We start from the raw sequence: 25,266 nt of genomic DNA on the forward strand, positions 1-25,266 counted from the left end.
ATAGGAAATAGAAAAGTGCAATGCGGACAATGTTAATATTAATATTAAGCGCTCTAATTTTCACAGGCGTCTTTTTTTATCTAAACGAAACTTTTGAACCTGTTTGGAAGAAAAAAAAAAATTTGTTTGTTTTTTGAATCACCCTAATATATATATATTAGACTGGGCCAAAAAAATCGACTATTTTTTTATTTTAACGATACTCTGTACATATTATTTGGGATGACAAAAAAAAAATTATTGTGAAAATTTGAGCCCTTAATTTTGATATTAAGAGGTGTATCATCGCAATTTTCGATTTTTTTTAAATGAGCGGGTTTTTGTCTCATAACTCTCAATCCATCGAGATAAACGAAATCGACTTAGATACATTTTTTGAAGGAAATTTGATGCTCTACAAAAAAGGTCTGATTGAAATTTTTTGTCAGATGAACCGTTTCCTTATAATCATGCTTTGAACGTTGGTATGATTTTTAAATTTGATTGTTCAACTTTGGAATTTTGTAATTCATGTAAAAATAAGTTTCCGGAAAAAGACAATGAATATTCTTGAAGGAAATTGAATGCTCTACAAAAAAAGTCTCTTAACAATTTTCGCTAAATTCACTCCTTCAAAAGTTATTCAAGATTATTGAAGTCGTTTTACATAACTTCAACCTTGAATAACTTTTGAAGGAGTGAATCCAGCAAAAATTGTTAAGAGACTTTTTTTGTAGAGCATTCAATTTCCTTCAAGAACATTCATCGTCTTTTCCCAGAAACTTATTTTTACATGAATTAAAAAATTCCAAAGTTGAACAATCAAATTTTAAAATCATACCAATGTTCAAAGCATGATTATAAGGAAACGGTTCATCTGACGAAAAATTTCAATCAGATCTTTTTTGTAGAGCATTAAATTTCCTTCAAAAATGTACCCAAGTTGATTTCGTTTATCTCGATGGTTTGAGAGTTATGAGACAAAAACCCGCTCATTAAAAAAAAATAAAAAATTGCGATGATACACCTCTTAATATCAAAATTAAGGGCTCAAATTTTCACAATAATCTTTTTTTGTCATCCCAAATAATATTTCTACAGTATCGTTAAAAAAAAAAAATAGTCGATTTTTTTGGCCCAGTCTAATATATATATATATATATATATATATATATATATATATGTATATATATATATATATATATATATATATATATACGATATCACGCGCCGTTCTCCAACGATAGCATCTACAATTCTACACCGATCTTAATGAAACTGAGTATACTTATCCTATGGACGATTACCTTGGATGAGTTTAAAGATGAGCTAATTTGGCCGATAAGTTTGGAATTTATGGTTATTTGAAATTTTATAAAATTTTCAAAAAAAATTTGTTTACTGATTTAACTGAATGTAACTTTTAATCGAAAAGAGATAGCTTATTTTTGTTTGTTCTATGTGAAAGCTTGTTCGATCGCCTTCAATTGCACGTCTCGAACGCGAAGCGGCGAGGTTGTGCTTTATAACGGACCTGTCAAGGTCACTTGACTTTTCCTCATTAAACTGTATATATTATTTTTATGTCACACTTACACGTTATAAAAAGCACATTAACCTAAAGAGGAAACACTAATTAATAAGACTGATACTTTCATTAAGTTGTCCGATACGTATTATAATAAAAAAAAGTTCAATAACAAATATGTATCGTGCACGTCAGTTAGTCTGTAGTTCAAAAAAAGTCTGTGACACGGATATTTCGTGAACGGCTTGACAAAATGACTTTATTTTTTTTTCACTGTCTTCAGAATAATGCAAAGAAGGTTCTTTTCGAAAATCACTACTGTAGACCCTCTCGTTTTTTCTTTAATAAATCATTTCTGTTAAAATCGGCACTATTCCATGTAAACAAACACACACTGCAGCCATTTTTTAATTTTATCGGGAATTTTTTTTTTATCATCGAACTTTGCTGATTTCATAAGGTTCTACTTTACCATCAAATAATTTTTTTTTTTTTACCAACTGTCATAGAATTAACTAAATTAAAAAAAAAAAACGACGAATTTCTTTCTAGATATTTATTAAAAAATTTTGTAATTAAAAAGAAAATTAATAATTTATATATTTCATTGTAACATGAGCGTTCGAGGTGTGCACTTTTGGATTTTCCAAACTTTTTTGACTATACAGCTGATTGATTTAACCATTTTTTCTAATAGATAAATGGTTTTGAACATTTACAAAATATTAGAAAAACTAATTTTATGCAGGTTTTCACTTTGATTATAGCCAAAATTTCAAACCGATCGCCTTGAAACTTGGTATACGTTTTTTGTGGGTGACTACCTTGATCGAGTTCGAAAATGAGCTCAATCGGTCGATTAGTTAAAAAGTTACAGCATTTTAAACTTTTCAAAATGTCCAAAATTCAATTGTTTACTTATTCTTTCTTCAATATCTTTTGAATGTGATAACTTATCGACGCTCTTTGAAATTCATCTGAAAGCTCTTCAAATAAGCTTCAATTTCCATGCCTATATATGTGCCTAGACCAATGAAATTACTTATCTTACCATCCATTAAATGAAATTTTGCTATTGCATTCCCGATGAAAAAAGATTTTGTCTAATCATATATGATTATATATGTTCATATATATGATCATATATGATTATATATAATCATATATGAAGTTATATATAATCATGCATGATTATATATGGGGTCATATATAATTATATATGAACCCATATATAATTAGATCTGATCATACCTGGCTGTTATAAGCCCATATATAAATCTATATATGATCGGAACTGATTATATATAAGTCTATATATAATTAGATCTGATTATATATGAGTCTATGTAAAATTAGATATGATCATACCTGGCTGTTATGACCCCATATATAATCATACATAAGTCTATATATGATCAGATCTGATTATATTTAAGTCTATATATAATTAGATCTGATCAGATCTGATTATATATGAGTCTATGTATAATTAGATATGATCATACCTGGCTGTTATGACCCCATATATAATCATACATAAGTTTATATATGATCAGATCTATTTATATATAAGTCTATATATAGTTAGATCTGATCATACCTGGCTGTTATGACCCCATATATAATCATGTACAAGTCCATATATGACCAGGTCTGATCACATATGAGTCTATATATAATTAGATATAATCATACCTGGCTGTTATAACTCCATATATAACCATATATGAGTCTATATATGATCAGATCTGATCATCTATAAGTCTATATATAATTAGATATAATCATACCTAGCTGTTATAACCCCATATATGATCATATATAAGTCTATACATGATTAGATCTGATCAGACATGATTGATACAAATCCATATATAATTAGATATAGGCCTATATATAATTAGATCTGATCAGACGTGACTGATATAAACCTATATGTAGTTATATATGTCTATGTATGATTAAATCTGATCAGATTTCATTGATATGAAACCTATAAATATTTAAATATATATATATATAACCTGATTAAAAGAAACGATTTGCAATGTTAAATGCTTATAAGAAGGGCGATTCAAAAGTATTCAAAGTATTCAAAAGCATTAAAAAGTATTTAAAATTTTTCCTTTCTAATCGTTTCAATCGTTTCTTTTAAAAAGGGTATATATATATATATATATATATATACACCCTTTCAGTTTTTCTCAATCAAACCCTCACAAATTTGAATCACGGTGGAAACACGGTGGGTTTGTTCCATTTTACCACTGTGATTACGCGGTGTATTCACCGTGATACCACGGTGGCTTGACCACTGTGTATACACGGTGTTTCCACTGTGATTACGTGGTGGATACACCGTGGAACCACGGTGGTGAAATAGCACAAAGCCACCGTGGAATCACAGTAGATGCACCGCGTAATCACAGTGGAAACACCGTGTATACACAGTGGTCAAGCCACCGTGGAATCACGGTGGATACACCGCGTAATCACAGTGGATACACTGTGTATACTCGGTGGTGAAATGGAACAAACCCACCGTGTAACCACGGTGGATCCACGGTGTTCACACTTCCACGGTGTTTCCACCGTGATTCAAATCTGCGAGGGAATGAATGAGAAAAAAGTTACAGGGCTTTAAATGTCAACGAAAAGTGAAGTTCACTTTCCGTTGACATTTTAGTTCAAAAAATTAATATGTTTTAAACTTCACTGACGTATATATGATATCAGATACTTTTTGAAGGAAATTAAATTTCCTACAAGAGCGTGGTCGTTAAAATTTGAAAAAAAAATTTTTTGATGCAATAAAAATGAAAATTATAAAAAAAAAAATTGAACACTGATTAAACTAAATTTTTGTTGATTTTCGAAGCCCCGTAACTTTTTCCCAGTTCGTTTGACATACATAATGCATCAACACTTTTTTGTAGAGAATTTAATTTCCTAAAAAATCATACTAAGCAAAACTGAAAAAAAAATTTTTTTCATAGTCTTTATAACGAAAAACTAAAATGAAAAATTTTCACGTGTGTTTTAAATGGGAAAGGGGGCCCCCCTTTGTGATAGCTCAATTTTAAAGATATCTGGCTGAAATTTTGTGAGGATTCTTTTTATAATATGAAGTAACTTTTGAGCCCATAAGACGTTAAAAAAAAAAATGTTTTTTTATTTTGGGACACCCTAATATATATATATATATATATATATATATATATATATATATATATATATATATATATATATATATATATATATTGTATATATATATGTATATGACAATTTTTTAATGTCAATGTTATTAAATTTTTATTCTGTCAACTATCAATCAAACAAATCCCCAATACTTAAAAAATGTTCAAAGGTTTCGGCAGCAATTTAAAAGTATAAAGTATCAATTTGATTATTTGAGTTAAGTAATGCCATAAACGTTTCTTCATTGTAAGTGTATAACAGACTAGAGGATCAGACTACAAACCATCGATAACCAAAGTTAAGCAACATCGGCGTTGGATGGTTAATAATTTTTTTTTTTTTTTTATTTAATTTTAACCGACATTGATATTGATGAAGACAATAAATCCTAATTAAACTACTTAATTAATAATTTACAGATATTCTAAATGAGATTCTAAAAATGACTATATTCGTTCATGCATGATTATATATAATCATCTATGATCATGTATAAACAGATCAAGTTATGCATGATCAGACCTGGCCAATTTTTGGATCTGATCATATATAGAAAATTATGCATGGTCATATATGATTCGACAAAATCTTTTTTCATCGGGTTAGTTCTCCTACTCTTTAGTAGATTCATGGAGCTTCTCGAATTACGTTATTGCAGTGTGACACTTATAAAATCTCAATTCAGTGGATATATCTAATTTTTTTTTATCGACAGTGTATGAATATTATGATATATCAATACCAAGTTTAACATTAATTATGATGATAATATTCTCTATATCTACTGGACGTTTGATATTCTAATAGGATTTTTATTTCAAATATTACTACTAATTTCAAGTACGACCCTTCGATATATCATAATCAAACTCTAATCTTAGATTATTTTATTAGTGGATTCCAATGAAAGCAAACTATCGCCTTTGTCCTTATGGTAGAATTTTCAAGGAATAAAACCATAATCGATCATAATTCTTCGAATAGGATCCGAAATACCATTGGTCCGATAGTTCTAATACACTAATGGAAAAAATTAAAGGATCAAAAAAAAATTCCAAATTTTTGGGCCATTTTTAACAGGCCCAAAACTGAGAGAAATGGTCGTACAAGAAATAAAAAAAAAGGTAATTGTAGCTCCAAGTGTCTACTTTTTGGATTAGAACTTCAAAATTTTTTAGCGTCAGCGGTTTTAGAGTAATCTTAGAAAAACCAGTGACAAAAAAATTTTCAAATTTAAAAAATTTTTTTTTTTTGGTCTTCGGGCGTGGAAAAAATTTTTTTTGCTTAACCACTATGAGGATCGGATACCTTCATTATTCAGCTTTAATTTCTTTTTTTATGGACCTTCATAGGTCCACTCCTCGCCGAGATATCAGTCTTCAAGTGGAAAAGGATCCTTTTGTCTTTGATTATCGATATCTCAGAAGCCAATGATCGCACAGAAAGTTAATAGTGAGTTTTACAAACTTGAATAAATTCCCTTCAACGATTAGCCATTGCTTTTTCGAAAAAAAATTTTTTTCCTATCGTCACATGAATTTAAAAATGCAACAAAAAAAGGGCTTTTTTGGTTTTTTGGAAAATCAAGCGCTGAAACGAAAATATTGTGGAAATCGATAATGGTAACTGTGCATTTTACAGTTCAATATGTCCACAAAAACCCTACAAAGGGCCAGATCAATCCAACCAGCCGTTTATTCGTGTCACACGATCAAATTTTTGAAAAAATTAAAGGATCACGTTTTTTGCTCTGAAAAGCTCACAATCTTTAACAAGATGAAAACAAAGATTTTTTCTGAGCTTTGTCCACAATTTTATTGCAGACAGTGCATAAATTTCCAAAAAAGAAAAAAGTTTTTTTTCGAAACAAAATTTTCAAAAGAAAAAAGTTTCTTTTCGAAAAAAAATTTGCAAAAAAAAAAATTTTTCAAAAAAATTTTTTTTTGGAATAACTTTAGGAAATTTACAAAACCAACACCCAATAATTTTTAACACGTTTACGTCGCTGCATTCCGTGATTTTACTGATCTCTTAGTCATTAAATTAAAAAAAAATTGTTTTTTATATAATCGTTGAAGGGAATTTATTCAAGTTTGTAAAACCCACTATTAACTTTCTGTGCGATCATTGGCTTCTGAGATATCGATAATCAAAGACAAAAGGATCCTTTTCCATTTGAAGACTGATATCTCGGCGAGAAGCGGACGTATGAAGGTCCATAAAAAAAGAAATTAAAGCTGAATAATGAAGGTATCCGATCCTCATAGTGGTTGAGCAAAAGGAATTTTTCCACGCCCGAAGACCAAAAAAAAAATTTTTTAAATTTGAAAATTTTTTTGTCGCTGGTTTTTCTAAGATTACTCTAAAACCGCTGACGCTAATAAATTTTGAAGTTCTAATCCAAAAAGTAGACACTTGTAGCTACAATTTTCGTTTTTTTTTTATTTCTTGTACGACCATTCCTCTCAAAGTTTTGGGCCTGTTGAAAATGACCAAAAAATTTGGAATTTTTTTTGATCCTTTAATTTTTTCTATTAGTGTATATGCATAGGTATCCTCGCAGATTTGAATCACGGTGGAAACACCATGGAAGTGTAAACACCGTGCATCCACCGCGGTTACACGGTGGGTTTGTTCCATTTTACCACTGGGTATACACGGTGTTTTCACTGTGATTACGCGGTGTATCCACCGTGATTCCACGGTGGCTTTGTGCTACTTCACCACTGTGGTTCCACGGTGTATCCACCGCGTAATCACAGTGGAAACACCGTGTATATACGGTGGTAAAATGGAACAAACCCACCGTGTTTCCACCGTGATTCAAATCTGCGAGGGTATCTAAATAACTTTGAATCAAAACGTATAGTGCATTATCATCAAAAATTCTTCTGAAGCTCATTCAGTTAGCTTCAATTTTTGGCATTAAACTTCAAATTTTTCGATTTTTAACTTCCCGCTAAGAAAATCGATGATTTTCGAAAAATTCGGCGAATTATTGTTTTCACCCCGATTTTCGAAAATCGAGTTTTCATCAGATGTCGACGTTTTGAGGTCCTAGGAAGCTATTCTGACTATTTTCAGAATGATGTCCGAGTGTATGTGTGTGTGTGTGTGTGTGTGTGTGTGTGTGTGTGTGTGTGTGTGTGTGTGTGTGTGTGTGTGTGTGTGTGTGTGTGTGTGTGTGTGTGTGTGTGTGTGTGTGTGTGTGTGTGTGTGTGTGTGTGTGTGTGTGTGTGCGTGTGTGTGTGTGTGTGTGTGTGTGTGTGTGTGTGTGTGTGTGTGTGTGGTTAAGGTGGCAATCGAAAGAGCTTGTTGGCCGTCAACTTTCCTGAAAATTTCAGAACATTTGATCAAGTAGACTCGAAAATATTGGCGGATTACGAAAAAAAAGAATTTTTTTTTAGTTTTTTATTGATTTGACATAAAACGTTATTTTTTCCGGATAAATCAAAATGTAATGTACTAAATGTGTCTGAAATCATACCAACTATTCCTCTTTATAGTCTCTTTCGATCATCATAGAATGTCATCTAACTTGTTCTTTAGTTTAAATCATATTATCAGCAAAAAATTGAGAAAACCCAGTTTTTACTATGTTTCTCGGATATTTCATATATCATTGCTCTGACCTACGTCAAAACTCACTCAAATCTTGATTTTGATCACTAACATTGATTTCTGCCTCAATACATTTATTTCATTGAACATAATCGAGAATAAAAATTTGAAAACCGCTTCTTCATTAATAATTTTCGATTCTTAACTTGTCAAACTTTAGCAAAATACGTAACTTGGTAGAGCTTGAAAAGCTCATAAAAAATAATCGAAGGTAATAGCATTTTCGAGCTCGAAAATATATTCTCAGTAATGTTTTCAAGCTCCTCGAGCTCGAAAACAGCGGGAAGTTGTGGGGCTGGCCCGCAGGGTCAACCAACGCCCAGATTTTTTAACTTCCCGCTAAGAAAATTTCTATCAGATTTTCGACGTTTTGAGGTTCTAGGAAGCTATCCTGACTTATTTCACGATGATGTCCGAGTGTATGTATGTATGTAAATATTTATAACTCTTGAACGAATGAACCGATTTTGATCTTTGAGGTGTCATTCGACGCGGCTTGTTAATTTCTTGAAGCTATAAATTTGAGCTTAATCGGTAGGGTGCGTTCGGAGATATTTCAAAAATAGAATTTTTTCAAAAATGTTTTATTCGGATAACTTTCAATTTGCTCGATGGATTGATTCCAAAATCTAATCAGCTCTAAAACTTTATAAGCCGCGTTGAATGCCACCTCAACCATCAAAATCGGTTCATTCGTTCAAGAGAAACCGTTGACGAAAGAATTCAAAAAAAAATTTTTTTTTTGGTTTTTTTGAAATTTCTCAAAAACGGCTGAATAAATCAATTTTTAAATTTGATCAGCTTTAGAACACGTCGATTGCCGCTTCAATCGTCTTAATCCGTCCATTCGTTTACGAGATATCGTTGGTTAAAATAATAGTGAAAAAGGTTTTTTTTCGGATATCTACAAAAAAATTGAATCATTCGATTTCAAAATCTAATCAGCTCTAGAACCGAATAAAACGTTTCGATTGCCGCCTCGACCATCAAAATCGGTTAATTTGTTCGCGAGATAACGTGGGAGAAAGAAATGCTAAAAAATGTTTTTTTAGAAAACAATGGTATACAAAAGTATTTTCGAGCTCGAAAGTGTATATTTTCAATAATGTTTTTTTAATAATATATATGTATATAATCAATAATGTTTATATTTTCAATAATGTCAGCAAGCTCGAAAACAGCAGGAAGTTTTGGGGCTGGCCCGCAGGGTTAACCGATAGACCGATTTTTTTGTTTTATTATCTTGCGAATTTTTAAAAATGTTAAAAAAAAATTTTATTTCGTCAATAACTTTTATTTGAAAGGTGAAAATAATCAAATAACGAGAAATCTACTTTTCCATTTCGGCTGCCGAATGGCCTCCTTTTTAATTATACCACTGAATTTCATAGTTACACTTTTACACTCACACACCCTTTTAACAATATAAAATTCCATTTCCTGATTCAAAATTAATTTCCTTATAATTATTTGCCACATTTTAAAATCACTAATTCTTATATATAAATAATGATCTATAAACGCTAACATTTTCTTTGTCAAATTAATTCATAACCTTGTTTAAACCGACTTTACAATTTAATCCAGAATCACTTTACCACGTTTGACTCTATGCCATTTTTCATGTTAATAAATTGGTTTTATTTCTTATTTGTTTAAATTAATTATAATAAATTTATTCTAATATTAACGCGTAATTATTTATGACTAGAACGGAAAATAGCTAATCCGTTAGTCTGTTGAAGACCACCATCGAAAATTTGAACCCATAATAAATTTATCTGCCGAATCACAAACTAGTTTACCCTTCTCATGATGAAATCGGCCATTATTCGATTGTAATTAGTTGTGCATAAATAATTGATCAGGTAGATTTTGATTGGTTTAAGAGATATGAAAAAATATTGAGCTTGAAGAGAGCAGGATACTTTTAGGCTGGTTTGCAAAATCAACCGTTTTTCAGAATTTTTCATGCTTTAATAACCAAAATAATGTCAAATTTTTTAAATTCTATTTATCATTATACAGTGCTTAATTTGAATATTTTTATGGTACTTGATCATATGATGTATTATTCGTTTATAAGAGTTTCAGATATGTACTTTTATATATTCTTAACTATCTTCAAGTAACACTCACCGAAAAGTCCACCAGATGTTGAAACACATTGTGTTCAGCCAGAAGAATGCAGCAAGGAAAAAAAAGTGAGCCAGAATAGCTATGAACAATCAATAAACAATCATTAGAGAATATTGTTGCTGCGATCATAAGTGTAACACATTTACATAATAGTCAAATAATATGATTTCTACTTCAGCAAATCGTACTGATCGACCTTAATAAACTTAAAACTTTATAATGGAAACATAATAATACAGTACTATTATTAGAACAAAAATCGAACGAACTAATAGATCACTCAGTCATACCTTATGAAATATGTTGTCAATTATATCTGTAAAATGAGATATGACGGGATGAGGATCTGGTGCAGGTCTGATGTGGCTTACTAACCTAAAATTTAAACTGAAAGACTATAGGAAAAATAAATTAAGGTCTTATTTACAGATATTTAAACTTAATTAAATATTACCTTGACGGACTTAATTTACGGTGAATTTACCTTAAATTACGGCGAATTTACCCTACACTTACGGCAGATTGCGGTAAAACCACCGTAATTTACGGTAAATCCACTGTAATTTACGTTAGATTTCAGAAGTACCATAATTTCCGGTTGATTTATGGTAAGTTACCGTAATTGGACCTGTTAGGGTAACTATAACGGACGTATATGATTTTAAACTACATTAAATAATACTGTGAAGTAGGAAAGAATGGGTTCATTCACACACACTTATGGGAATATACGTGAAGCGTTCTAACATTCTCGGACTAAGGAAGGAGAATTAGGATGAAAGAGGATTGGAAAGGATAAGAAAGAAACTTCTTCAATGAACAATTTATATCCAAATGTGTCTAATCTATCTCATTTTCTTTGAGAGAAGGCGATTGGAATTAATCACAATAAATTTTCAAGTTTCATAACTAGTAGGGTGGGCCAAAAAAATCGAATATTTTTAACTTCCCGCTAAGAAAATTGAAAATTTTTAAAAATTCGGGAAGTTCTTGATTTCGGTCTGATTTTCGAAACTCGAATTTTTATCAAATCTTGACGTTTTGAGGTTCTAGGAAGCTATTTTAATTAATTTCAAGATGATATCCGAGTTTATGTATGCGTGTATGTACGCACGTACGAGTCGAAAGACCCCGTATCACTCTCTATAAAATCTCAAGTTAAAACGGTGAGTCTTGATTCGACCCCGGACACGAAGTCTGATCTTCCTTTGTTTCTGCGGCTGTCGAACGAGAAAATTCTATTTCTGAAAATTATAATTATTCTGAGTCCAACAACCACGTGATTAATAAAATCTTTGATTAATCGAAGCGGAAAGAACTCCACCAGAGTACGGCGTCACGGGAGCTGAAGCAGTGGTCTTCCTCGAACGTCATGTCGTCCTCATCAACATCAGCAACTACCTTGGTAATTTTTTGGGGTTATAATTCATTAAACTGTTATTATTAATTAAACGTCACCAAATTTGTCAATAGTTGTTTAAAGTTGAAAAAAGGAGATATTTATAAATCGGGTAAAATTTATCGTATCTGCGGCATGGGTTCGAGGGCGTTCAGCCGTCATTTTGTAATCGGTTCTAGGTTCGTATTGTCAGGTAGCGTTATATTATTTAATTAATTCAGTTGAGTCTAACGACCACTGGTTAATTGATTAATAATTAATAACTGTTAAATTTGGATTTAATTTAGCAGATATTCTTCTGGAGATACCGAGTTCTCCTGACCGTTCTCTGGAATTTGCTGGAATTTAGCTGGGTAGCGTTTATTAAATATCGCGACCTTGGTGCTGAGTGTTACAGACCGCGCCACTGGAAATGTTATTTTAATAAAATCGTTTAAGGCAAAAATTATTAAAATAAAATTCAGGGCTCAGGGAAATGAACCTAGAATTTTTAGGCGTCATAAAATTTATATTTGCAGACTGTGTGTGTGTGATTTAAAATGAACTTTGGTTATACTTTCGAAAACGAGACCCTTTATTTTAACTTGTAACTTTCACACAATCTTTATTTTTCCCTCGCGGTTTTCATGATACGGTTTGAACACTGTATTAAAAGAGCATACACGTAGTCGATAACAAGTAGTTTTACCGTATTTATACGGTATGTTTGTGAAATTTAATTACGGTATTCCTACAGAGCTTATACTGCGTTTATACGAAGCTTATACGGCATTTCTACCGTATTAATACGTTATTTCTACCGTAATAATACGGTACTTCTAATGTATTAATACGGCATTTCTATAAGATTAATACTTCATGTATATGATATTTATACGAAATTTCTACCGTAATAATATGACATTGTTAGCGTAATAATACGGCATTTCTACTGAATTTATACGGCATTTCTACCGAGTTCACACAACATTTCTACTGATTTAATGAGGTGTTTATACGGAATTTATCCAGTACATGGTAAAAAAAACTATATATAATTATTAATGATAAATGGCTCTATATAATTATTTATATTGCTTTACAATGTATTATGTCACTCGAATATTTTTAATCATATAGTAGAGATTCTATAGACTTTTGATTAAAACATTTTTGTTAAAGCTCAAGTTCAAATTCAGAGATAAATTATTTATGGAAACATTGATAATAAATATTTTTGTCATTATGTAATATAGGTTGTACTATATTACCATCAAACAAGGTACTTATCACTCTATCAAATAACGGAGGAGTACCCGCGCCAGAATGGTCACAATTTCGGAATATAAGACTTCTGAAATAAGTTTCTTACCAGGGACACTACAAATCGTAGGCGCTACCTAGTGGCGCGCACCGAACTATTCTCGCTGCTGCTGCCTAGCACCAGTGACTTCCCTCTCTTCCATATATATCTTTTCTCCCAAGAAATTTTTCTCTCGGTTTGAGTAACTTTTTTTTTTTTGGTTGGAGCATACGAAAATTCTTTTGTTAAACAAATAGTAATTATTCCAAGAAATTTTATTTTTTTCAAACAAAAAAATGCAATATTGCTACAATAACCTGGCACGGCTTTCTTCAATAAAATATCTCTTATTTTAAGTAATAAAAACTTTTAAAACAATTAAAAATTTTTCGACTAAAGCATAAAAATATGTTAACTTGAGGAAAAAAAATTTTGATTCGAAGTAAAGATTTCAAAATAATTATTTATTTGATGTAAAAAAAATTTTATTTTCCGAATCGTTAAAAAAAATTTTCTTGTATCAAGAATATTTTTCTTAGTTCAAGTTAACTGTATTTTCTGTGTAGAGAAACTAAAATTTAAAAGACGCGTGAAGGTTTTTATAATGTACAAATAAAGAACTTTATGAGCTAAAAAAAGACTTTTATGTCAAAATAGCCATACGACATAAACACTGCAGTGTTTAGACATGTTTCAATTGAAGAATGAAATTTTTAATCATAAAATAATCCTAGTTATTAATATTGATCCTAAATGTATTTCAAAATTATCTGATGTTCTTGCGAATCATTACTACATAGAAAAAACAGTTAACTCGAATCAAGAAAACAATTCCTGATTCAAGAAATTTTGTTTTAACGATTCGGAAAAGTAAAATTTTCTTGCACCAAGTAAATAATTAGCTTGAAATTTTAATCTTGAATCAAAATTTTTTTTCCTCAAGTAAACATATTTTTATGTTTAAATTGAAAAATTTTTACTAGTTTCAAGAGTTTTTATTTGTTAATGAGAGAAATTTTTTTGAAAAAAATTTTTTTGTGAAAGTAAAAATAAACTAGTTCATTTTTACAGCTGTACTTTTTTATTGAAAAATTGAAAGCAGAACATAGTGAAGAGATGAGCCATTTAAGAATGCAAGTAGTACACAGAAAAAAAGGAAATCTTGAAACAAGAAATAAAATGTCTTCGAAATTTTTTTCTTGAACCAAGCGAAATTTCTTACTTTATTGAAGAAAAAAAATTATTTGGATCAAGAAATTATTTCCTTCGCGGAAGACATAATTTTCTTAGTCTAAAACATAAATTCTTTGAACCAAGAAAAAACTTTCTTGGTCCCAAAAATTTTTTTTTTGGTTCGAGAAGATTTTTTTTTCAATTCAACAAATTTTTTTTTTGGCTGAAAATTGTTACGTTTTTAAGTCAAGAAAAAATATCTTGAGCTGAAACGAAAAAGTTTTTGAACCATGAAAAATAATGTTTTAAACCAAGAACAAACTTTCTTGGCCCAAGAAAGTTTGTTCTTGGTTTAAAGCATTATTTTCTCGGGCCAAGAAAGTTTGTTTTTAACTCGAGAGATTTGTTTCTTGTCTAAAGACTGTTATCTTATCGAGTCAAGAAACAATGTCTTGAGCTAAAAAAAAAAGTTTTTGTACTAAGAAAAAAAATTTTTTAAACCAAGAAGAAACTTTCTTGGGCCAAGAATTTTTTTATTTGTCGCAAACAAAAAAATAATTTTCAGCCAAGAAATTAATTTCTTCAATTAAGCAAATAAATCTATCGAGCTAAAAAATTTTATTTTTTTTTGTTTCATTTTTTCAATGAACAATTTTTTTTTCGTTTAAATATTACAAACAATGCTGTAAAGCAAATAAATACTGTATCAGAAGCAGTTATAAGGGATGGGCAAGTTTCGCAATAAGTTAAATATTTAAACAAATTGAGAAAAAAGAATTATCGCTTAACCGAGGAATCGAACCCAGATCGATTCGGCGTCACGCGAGAGCTTTACCAACTAAGCCATCCCAGCCTTTGATAGGCTACGTTTACTTTGCCCATATATACTGAACCACACTGGCTTATGGTCAATCACATTTTTAAATCCTAAACCCAAAATTAATATTACAAATGTTATCGCCAATAATTTAGAAAAATGTTAGTTTTGACATTTTACCAAAATACTGAACGGATTGTATGAATCGTTCATAAATTAATTTCGACATAAATATAAAAAAGTTGAAAAAACAAAAAAACAAATTTAATTACGAAAAAAATTGAGAAATTATTCAATACTATTTAATTACATTAATCAATTAATTTATTATAATAATATAATTTGGTTATTTAATTTTTAATTTATTTAAAATAAAAAGGTGAACTCAAAATCCATTTGCTGCGCTAGTGTGAGAAAGAGAGAGAGTGGGGAGTATTCATTCCTTCGGGTGCGAAGGAGGGAGCATCTATGAGTGAGAATCCAAGAGAAAACTTTCTTGGCTTGAGACTCTAGTAATCTTGGTTTGAGATTTTTCGTGTGATTGGTCAGAGAAAGTACACTATACTCAAACCAAGAGTTTAAATTTCTTGAATCAACTCCCTTTATTTTTAGTTCGAGTTCGTACCGTTTATTGTTTCAAAACATCATAGTTCTTTAATTAAGTGTATAACTTTCTCGAACTAAATATTTTTATTTCTTGGTTTAAGTAAGTAACATACTCAGGTTAAGAAAAATTATTATTAAACTAAAAACTGCAAGTTTTTAAAACAAGTAATTCTATTATTGGACCAAGTATGAAATATGTATTGGCTTAAGAATTTTTTTTCTTAATTGAAGATTTAAAATTCAAGAAATTATTTCACTTCGTTCAAGAAATTTCCGGTTTTCATTCCACTCGCTGAAAAATTTCTTGGTTGAAGAAAAATTTTCTTGAGTCAAGATTTTTTTTTTTCTGTGTAGTAAAACATATTGTATCTGTTATAGAATCTGAAGATTGTTTGTTAATAAAACTGAAAGATATGAAAAGTATTTTTCAGCCTGTAAGAGTGAGACGGCATAATCACTGTATAAATGCGGCATAACCACCATATTTATACCGCATAAATACCGTTTAAATACGGTGCGAGCATTATATGAATACCGTGTAACCACTGTTTAAATGAGGTATAGCAACTGTATAAATACGGTATAACCGACGTTTAAGTACAGCATAAAAACCATATTAATGGAGTATAATCATTGTACAAATACGGTATAGCAAGAGCGTAAATACGGTATAAACACAGTATAAATACGGTACAGTCCCTATATAAATTTGGTATCAACACAATATATTTACGGTATTAATACGGTAATAAAATTTCACAAACATACCGCATTTATACCTAGGGTATACCGTAATAATACTTATACCCAAAAAATACTCGGAAAATACCGTAGAAATACCGTTATGGCAATTCCGCGAGGGTTGTGTATAAGAAAGCTACCATTTTGATGTTTACACTATTGAGTTAAAAATATATTAGAACCTAACTCTGCAGCTGTGTGGTCCAGCCACGGCAAGGAAATTTTCGGACTCATCCTTGAGATTTCTTTTTCTCTCTGCTTTGCTGCCTTGCACGCGATTCTGAGAGATCGTGCAGTCTACTCTCAGTGGCGCCCTTAGACGTTTTGAGTTCAAAAGGTGTCCAAATCGTGACCTCGTAAGCCTCGTCGTCGAGACCACAGAAGTCGAGAGGTACCTAGTTATAGTACATTTAGAATTTTCAGTTGGTGGGTCGTTCGGTCAGAAATCGTAAGAATTTTCAATAATTGCGCCCTCGCAAACCGCCAAATAGTTCGATTACTACAGAAAAAAAGTTAACGACATTTATTTTCTTATATTATAGGTACACGGAAAAATTGAAACACGACTGGTTCCTGTGCAGCACACGACTGAATCGTGTGCAAGAAAAGAAAAGGGCAACCATACGACTTGTTCTGGTGCTGCCGTTGAAGAGCTTGAAAATGTATTCACAAAAATGTTTTCGCGCTCAAGGAGCTTGAAACAGCGGGAAGTTTTGGGGCTGGCCCGCAGGGTCAACCGATTGACGAATTTTTTAACTTCCCGCTAAGAAAATCGAAGATTTTCGAAAAATTGGGAAGTTATTGTTTTCACCCCGATTCGCGAAAATCGAAATTTCATCAGATGTCGACGTTTTGAGGTCCTAGGAAGCTATTCTGACTATTTTCAGAATGATGTCCAAGTGTCTGTATATATATATATATATATATATGTGTGTGTGTGTGTGTGTGTGTGTGTGTGTGTGTGTGTGTGTGTGTGTGTGTGTGTGTGTGTGTGTGTGTGTGTGTGTGTGTGTGTGTGTGTGTGTGTGTGATCGGTGTATAACTTTTTAACTAATGAATCGATTTGGATGGTTGAGGTGGCAATCGAAAGAGCATGTTGGCCATCAACTTTTCTGAAAATTTCAGATCATTTGATCAAGTAGACTCAAAAATATTGGCGAATTACGAAAAAAAAAAAATTTTTATTTTTATTTTTTTAGTGATTTCTCAGAAACGACTTGAACGATTGACTTTAAAATCTAATCAGCTCTAGAACTCACTAAAACGCGTCGATTGCCGCCTTAGCCATTTCAATCGGATAATTCGTTCGAGAGTTATCGCGGGCAAAAGAAATGGTAAAAAACGGTTTTTTGCGAATATCTTCGAAACAACTAAACCAAACAATTTCAAAATTTTATCAGCTCTAGAACTCAATAAAATACGCCGATTGCCACCTCAACCATCAAAAATCGGTCAATTCGTTCCTGAGATATCGTGGGAGAAAGAAATGCTAAAATCGGTTTTTTTCGAAAACAATGGCACACAAAAGTATTTTCGAGTTCGAGGAGCTCGAAAACAGCGGGAAGTTTTGGGGCTGGCCCGCAGGGTCAACCGATAAACAGATTTTTTTTCTTGCACACGACTCAGTTGTGTACTGCACACACGGAAAGAAAATTCTAACAAAATTTACGATGTTAGTATCGTAATCGTGGACTAGACTTTTATTAGTGTCAATTTTAAAATATTTTATTTCAAAATTTACTATCCCAGGTAGAAAATTGTCTTAGTCGGACAAGTTTGAAACTTCAAAATAGCTTTATTTTAGCTTAACATCTAAGTCTTGTTTTGTAAGCTTTATTCTAGGTTGTTATTAGGATGAATTCTATGACGTCTTTAGAGTGTAACTAACCTTAAAATATACCTTGCTGTTAGCTCTTTTTCCACGCGTATGATAAGATTTGTTGTAAGCTTGGATTCTAAACTTAAAACTACCTTATCTGCTAACATTACTCCAAGCGTACATTGAAAACTGAAGTTTGAGGTTAATTAGGAGTTTGTGTTATTGTTTATAAGTAATAAATAAGTTCAATTTTATTTGCAACATATATAAAGAAAAATATTTACTAAGCAAGTAAGTTTTGATTTTTTTTAATTTATTGAATCACAAGTTTTTAATGCTCATAATAAAAAAATTTGAATTTTTTAGAATGTCCTTACTCTCTTAAGTTAAATCAGTAAAAATGTTACTGATTTTTTCAGTGGTTACAAAATTTACTGAAAGATCAGTAGCTTTGAATAAATTTACTGACTAATAAGTAATTTACTGACTAATAATGAATTTAGCTTCACGGCAGTAAAGAGTGCCATCTACTTGGAAGCTTGTTTGTTAGACAGAGGTTAATTGCAAGTTATAATCAAAGTTTATCATTTATATTGCACTATTATTAGGGTAAGTTTAAAATATTTCAACAAACAAAAGTTAATTTATAATTTATATACTAATAAAACTTATATATTTTTCTCTATTGAATGTGACTAGAATAATTCTGAAATGTATTTGTAGTTGATTTACATCTAAGGTAATGCTAACCCCAAATCGTCTTATTAATTATTTTATGTTTTTAAATAAATATTATTATTATTTTCAGATAAATGTTTATACGGTGACGTCAAAACCGCTAGGGAAAATATATATAACACTACACATTTAATGCCCAATATCTGATGTATGTGCACATGTACATGTACAAAAAAAAAAAATAATAAAAAATTTTTCTCTGTAAACATGTTTTCAAACTTATATTACCAAATCTATTGTAGCTAAGAATAAGATATACTTTTAACCTTATAGTAAGCTAAATTGTCACTGTTTATGCAAGCTAAAACTGCAAGCTTTATGTTAGCGATACAAAGCGTTACCAACTAACCTTGTGTTAACCATAGTTTGTTGGCTAATTTTAGGCTAAAACTGATAAAATTAGCTTAATACAAGCTAATTCCATTGATGACTTTCTACCTGGGATGTGGGTTATATTTTTTACTATTTAACATCGTAATTTTAACAAAGACTTTTAGGATTAAAAATTACTTCAAAAATTACAATTTAACATCGTAAAAATAAAAGAAATAAAAATTAAAATTCAAAAACTATATTTATTCCTATATTTATCTTTCTATGTACTTTTGAGTAAAATAAATATTACAGTGCTGCCTCTGTTATAATACGAAGTAAGCTATAAAAATTACGATATTGTATCGTAATTTTTAAATATTAACTGCGTCCTCCGCAAGAGGCGCTCTCATGACTTATGAATGTTTATTCAAATCGTTTATATGAACCTTAAAAACCATATAAAGTGTAGGCTCTTCGGTGGCCGAGTGGTCCAAGGCGTCGGACACTTCGCACTCAGAAGAACTCGGGATTGAATCCAACGTCCGAACGATTATTATTTTATTCTTTTATTTAAAATTTCTCTTCAAATTTTACGATATTCACATCGTAATTTATATTGAAGAGTTTAAGACTTCGTATTATTTGTCTGAAGTATTATTTCATAAATGAAATTTCCAACGCTACATCGTAAAAATTACGATTGTAAAAGTCTAGTCCACCACTACAATAATCAATAGGACAAATTACGATATTATTATCGGAAATTTAATTAGAATTTTTTTTCCGTGCAGGAACCAATCGTGTTTCAATTTTTCCGTGCAACGAAATTTTACAAATTTTTATGAAATTGTAAAAAATTTTATCTACTTTATAAAATTAGATGAAATTTCAAAAAAATATATAAAATTTTGGTGTAATAATAACTTCAGCAAAGATAAAATATGTTTTCTTTTCATAAATAGCATTTTTAATTAATTAATCAAAAAATACAGTGATGTCAGACAGAAGAAAAATTATCTAATAAAATAAAAGAATATCATGAATTGAAAGAAAAAAACAATAAATAAACAAACAACGGGTGTCTTGGATTATATTTAAATAATTTCAATAAATTTTATACCCATAACTTCTTGGGATCTTGATAACAATTATGTAAAATTTTATAAATTTCGTATAATTTTATAAAACTTTATTAAATTGAAGTTTTCGTTTTTCACGAAATTTTACAAAATTTTATGAATTTTCATACAATTTTATGGATATTATCTCATGGTTGCTAAAAAAATTTTATAATTTTTTTTTTAAATTCCATAAAACTATTAAATTTCATGAAACAATTTTTCCTGTGTAAAAATATGTTAAATACTTTATGATAAAATTATCCGTTTCTCCTAAATCATATAAAATTGCATAAAATCGTATAAAATTTGCTATGAAAGTTTAAAACCATGTCTCGATAAATATACTACTCTCTAAACATGAATAAGTGAAATAAGTTAATATTCACTAATTCTGAGTGCCAACCGAACCACTTTTTGAAATTAGTGGTTCGGTTTGCACTTGGAATTAGTGAATATTCACTCATTTTCACTAATTCATGTTTAGAGAGTATTTATTCATACGTGATCACGTACGTGGGTCGGCGCAGTGGATAGCAGCAAGGGTTTAGAATCAAAAGAACTTAGGTTCAAGCCCAGCAGTCACTGGGAATTTTTCATCAATAAAAAACATAATTAGTCTGTCTCAGTAATGCCTTCACCTATTGGATGAACAAGTAAGATCTATTTGCAATTTTTTATTCGTGGTATGATATTTTTTTCAAAAAATAATTACTGACTAGAATTGTATAAAATTTCATGAAAAAAATTTTTCCCGGGATGTTATAAAAAAGAACAAATATCTTATATTTATTTATCATTGTAATCTATTCAACCTTGACCTAATATCTGAACTGATGATTTTGTTGTGTAGTTAATCTATTCTATTAAATATAATTTAAAATAATTGTACAATCCATGTTTGTTATACGACTCTTACTCTCAATTTGTTGAAAATTATCCGAAACGCTTCCTTCACTATGACTTTATTTAAATTTTGTACCCACTTCTCTTGAAAGATCAAGACTGACTTGAAGTAATAAATATGTAAATACAAAAAATAAGATATTCAACGTGAAAGTAATGTATAAGTGAAAATTTTTTAAAGCATATGGGGCATTCCACGCAAATCGACTACTTTGGAACCCGACCCCTTTAGATTTGGCCGCAAATTTTTTCTCTTTTTCTACTCTATCAAAAACGTTTTTCATAATTTTTTCTAATTTTTTCATCCAACCAAAAAAAAGTTATGAATTAATGCAAAAAATGGCTTTTTGTTTTTTAAATAGCTAGAATTTTTTTCAAAATTAGTCTGATTGGGACGTTTTTTTTTTTTAATTTTTGTTTTTAAATGTACTTTTCGATAAAAAATACTAAAAAATTATTGCAACCTATCTCCATTGTTTTTTTTTTTAGATTTTTGGAAAAAATCTAAAAGTTTTCGATGATTACCATTTTTGATTTTTTATTTCATTTTATTATATAGAACTTTGACATTTTCTGCAAATCTTCAAATTTTTTCAGTGATGTTTTTTCGATTAAAAGTTTTAGCTAGATTTTTTAAAAATCTAACCATTGTATTTGTCCTCATGGTCGATTTTTCAAGGAATTTGGTGATAACCTATCATAATTGTTTCTCTGAGCAATCTCAAAAATTGTTAGTATGGCGTTACGAGAAATATGGCTAATAGAAAAAAATTTTTTTTTTCAATTGAAAAAAAAAATATGAATCGAAAAAACATCACTCTGAAAAATTTGAAGATTTGCAGAAAATGTCTAATTTTTATCGAATAAAAAGAAATAAAAAATCACAAATTGTTATCATCGAAAAATTTCCGATTTTTTCCAATAATCTAAAAAAAAAATCTGGGCGTCGGTTGGCCCTGCGGGCCAGCCCCAAAACTGCCCGCTGTTTTCGAGTTCAAGGAGCTTTAAAATATACTGTGAATATATTTTCGAGCTCTTTGAGCTCGAAAATGCTATTACATGCAATCATTTTTTTATGAGCTTTTCAAGATCTAACAAGTAACGTTTTATGCTAGAGTTTAAAAGTTAATAATCAAAAATCATTAATGAAGAAGCGGCTTTTAATTTTTTATTTTCGATTATGTTCTCTGAAGTACATGTATTGAGGCAAAAATCAATGTCACTGATCAAAATCAAGATTTGAATGAGTTTTGACTTAGGTCAGTGCAATAATATATGGAATATCCGAGAAAAACATGAAATACTGGGTTTTTCAATTTTTTGCTGACAATATTTTTAAAACTAAGGAACAAGTTTTATGACATTATCTGATGATCGGAAGAGACTATAAAGAGAAAGAGTTGGTATGATTTTAGACACATTTTAGCGCATTATTAGCCCACAGAAATTAGCCAAATCGGCGGTGCCAACTGGAAATTGATCGAAAAATTATAATTTTTTGAAATTTCGATACCAAGTAGGATAATAAGAAATTCTAACAAGTATCTTATGGCGGTCTCAATTTGTTTATAAATAATAGGCAAACAAAAAAAACGTAAATTAAAAATTAAATATCTCTGAAACTATCAATCTGGCAGGTTAAGTTTTTACATAAAATTTGTAGAGCTTAATAAAATATACAATTTTGCTTTGGGGTAAATCCCCGTCAGACTGATAGTTTATTAGTTATTAACAATCGAAGTTTTATAAACAAATTAAGCTAGCAAACTGAAAAATCAACCGATTTCATTTTTTCTTTTTTCCACATATTTCTGGTAACAAAAGGAACATTTTTAACATTTTTCAAAATTTTTATCTCAAAAATTTGATTTTTAAAAATCAAAAAACCGCTTTTTCTTTGGAAGCCAATATCTCCGAAACTTAATTTACTACAGCACTCGCACTTATTCTGAAAAATCTAGAATTTAATTGCGAAAAACTCGGCTATTTTGAAAAAAATTAATTTTTGATTGGGGTCAAATAATAGCGAGTTGAACGCGAGCGGATTTTCGATAAAGCGAGCGCGTTCGCTACCCGGACTGATGGTAGAGGGGGAACTCAACAATAGTGCTCAACTGATATCGGCTCCCCAAGCACGGTACAACTGTTCTAACCTTATTATTGGTTTATTTGTAAATAAATATCAGTTGAGCACTACTGTTGAGTTCCCCCTCTACCATCAGTCCGGGTAGCGAACGCGCTCGCTTTATCGAAAATCCGCTCGCGTTCAACTCGCTATTATTTGACCCCAATCAAAAATTAATTTTTTTCAAAATAGCCGAGTTTTTCGCAATTGAATTCTAGATTTTTTAGAATAGGTGCGAGTGCTGTAGTAAATTAAGTTTCGGAGATATTGGCTTCCAAAGAAAAAGCGGTTTTTTGATTTTTAAAAATCAAATTTTTGAGATAAAAATTTTGAAAAATGTTAAAAATGTTCCTTTTGTTACCAGAAATATGTGGAAAAAAGAAAAAATGAAATCGGTTGATTTTTCAGTTTGCTAGCTCAATTTGTTTATAAAACTTCGATTGTTAATAACTAATAAACTATCAGTCTGACGGGGATTTACCCGAAAGCAAAATTGTATATTTTATTAAGCTCTACAAATTTTATGTAAAAACTTAACCCGCCAGATTGATAGTTTCAGAGATATTTAATTTTTAATTTACGTTTTTTTTGTTTAGCTATTATTTATAAACAAATTGAGACCGCCATAAGATACTTGTTAGAATTTCTTATTATCCTACTTGGTATCGAAATTTCAAAAAATTATAATTTTTCGATCAATTTCCAGTTGGCACCGCCAAACTGGGTAAAACTGACTAATTTCTGTGGGCTATATATTTTGATTTATCTAGAAAAAATAACATGAAATGTTATTTTTTTAACTTTTCAGCGCTGATATCTTTTGAACTAATCAACCGATTTTGACGTTCGAGGTGGCAATCGGCGCGTTTTATTGAGTTCTAGAGCTGACTAGATTTTGAAATTGATTGGATGAGTCACTTCAAAGATAATCGAAAAAAACCGTTTTTTATCATTTCTTTCTTTAAAATTTTTTTACCTTTTTAAAAAGGTTTTTATCATAAAACAAAAGCCATGAACATTTTTCAACTGACATTCGATTTTTGAAAAAGTTTAACAAAAAATATTCAAAATAATGCTCAATTATTTTTACAAAAGTGATTTTGGAATGTTTAAAAAACATTTAAAAACTATAAATATTTTTTGTAAAATTTTGGGGGTACCCCGTTTTGCCTACCCTACCCCCTTTTGCCCCTCCTTCCCCTATATTAAATAACTTTATTCAAAATGTGAAATATTCTCGTCTTAATTGGATAATATCAACTCGTAAGAAATTGAACAATGAAATAACTATCATTCTTCATCATTGTAAATGAATTTCTTAGCTGCGTATGAAGTCATAAATAAATGATGAAACGTTAAATATGTTTGAAATAGTTTATTTAATATCAATAGTCTTGTACCAAAGTTCGGACGCAAAACGCTATCAAGCATAGGAGAGGGGGATTTCGCTCTAAGAAATTTTTCCTTTACCGGCTGGACTTAGTCTTACATCAAAAGTGGACTGTAATCATTTCATATTTTATTTTTTTCTGCGATCTAGTTTTAATAAATAATAAAAAAAAAAAAAAATTATTCAGAAGCATAATTATTATTTCCGTAAATTTCTTAAAAATACTCGGCTACAACTGAAAGGTAAAAAAATTTATATATTTTATAATAATTTTTTTTGGATAAAATATATAATTCATGTAACTCATGCCAAAGAATACGCTGCTAAATCGATAAAGTCAGCCTCACAAAATTTTATATTAAAAAACAATCC

The 25,266-nt window shown here is 30.2% G+C and overlaps 2 protein-coding genes across 3 annotated transcripts in view; one reads left to right on the top strand and one right to left on the bottom strand.

The window, feature by feature from the left end:
• LOC130670866 (probable G-protein coupled receptor Mth-like 1) overlaps positions 1 to 25,266 on the bottom strand; it is a 97,299-nt gene that overhangs the window by 18,771 nt on the left and 53,262 nt on the right. The window contains exon 4 of the mRNA XM_057474464.1: positions 10,466 to 10,544. Coding sequence (XP_057330447.1) covers positions 10,466 to 10,544 — 79 coding nt within the window. The remainder of the gene's footprint in view (positions 1 to 10,465; positions 10,545 to 25,266) is intronic.
• LOC130670865 (uncharacterized) overlaps positions 24,914 to 25,266 on the top strand; it is a 36,316-nt gene continuing 35,963 nt past the window's right edge. Inside the window, exon 1 of one of the 2 annotated variants that reach the window (XM_057474463.1) lies at positions 24,914 to 25,136. The gene's annotated coding sequence lies outside the window, so the exon portion shown is untranslated. The remainder of the gene's footprint in view (positions 25,137 to 25,266) is intronic. The other variant, XM_057474462.1, reaches the window with a different exon arrangement.

This window comes from Microplitis mediator, chromosome 7 (assembly GCF_029852145.1).
Source record: "Microplitis mediator isolate UGA2020A chromosome 7, iyMicMedi2.1, whole genome shotgun sequence".
NCBI lineage: Eukaryota > Metazoa > Arthropoda > Insecta > Hymenoptera > Braconidae > Microplitis > Microplitis mediator.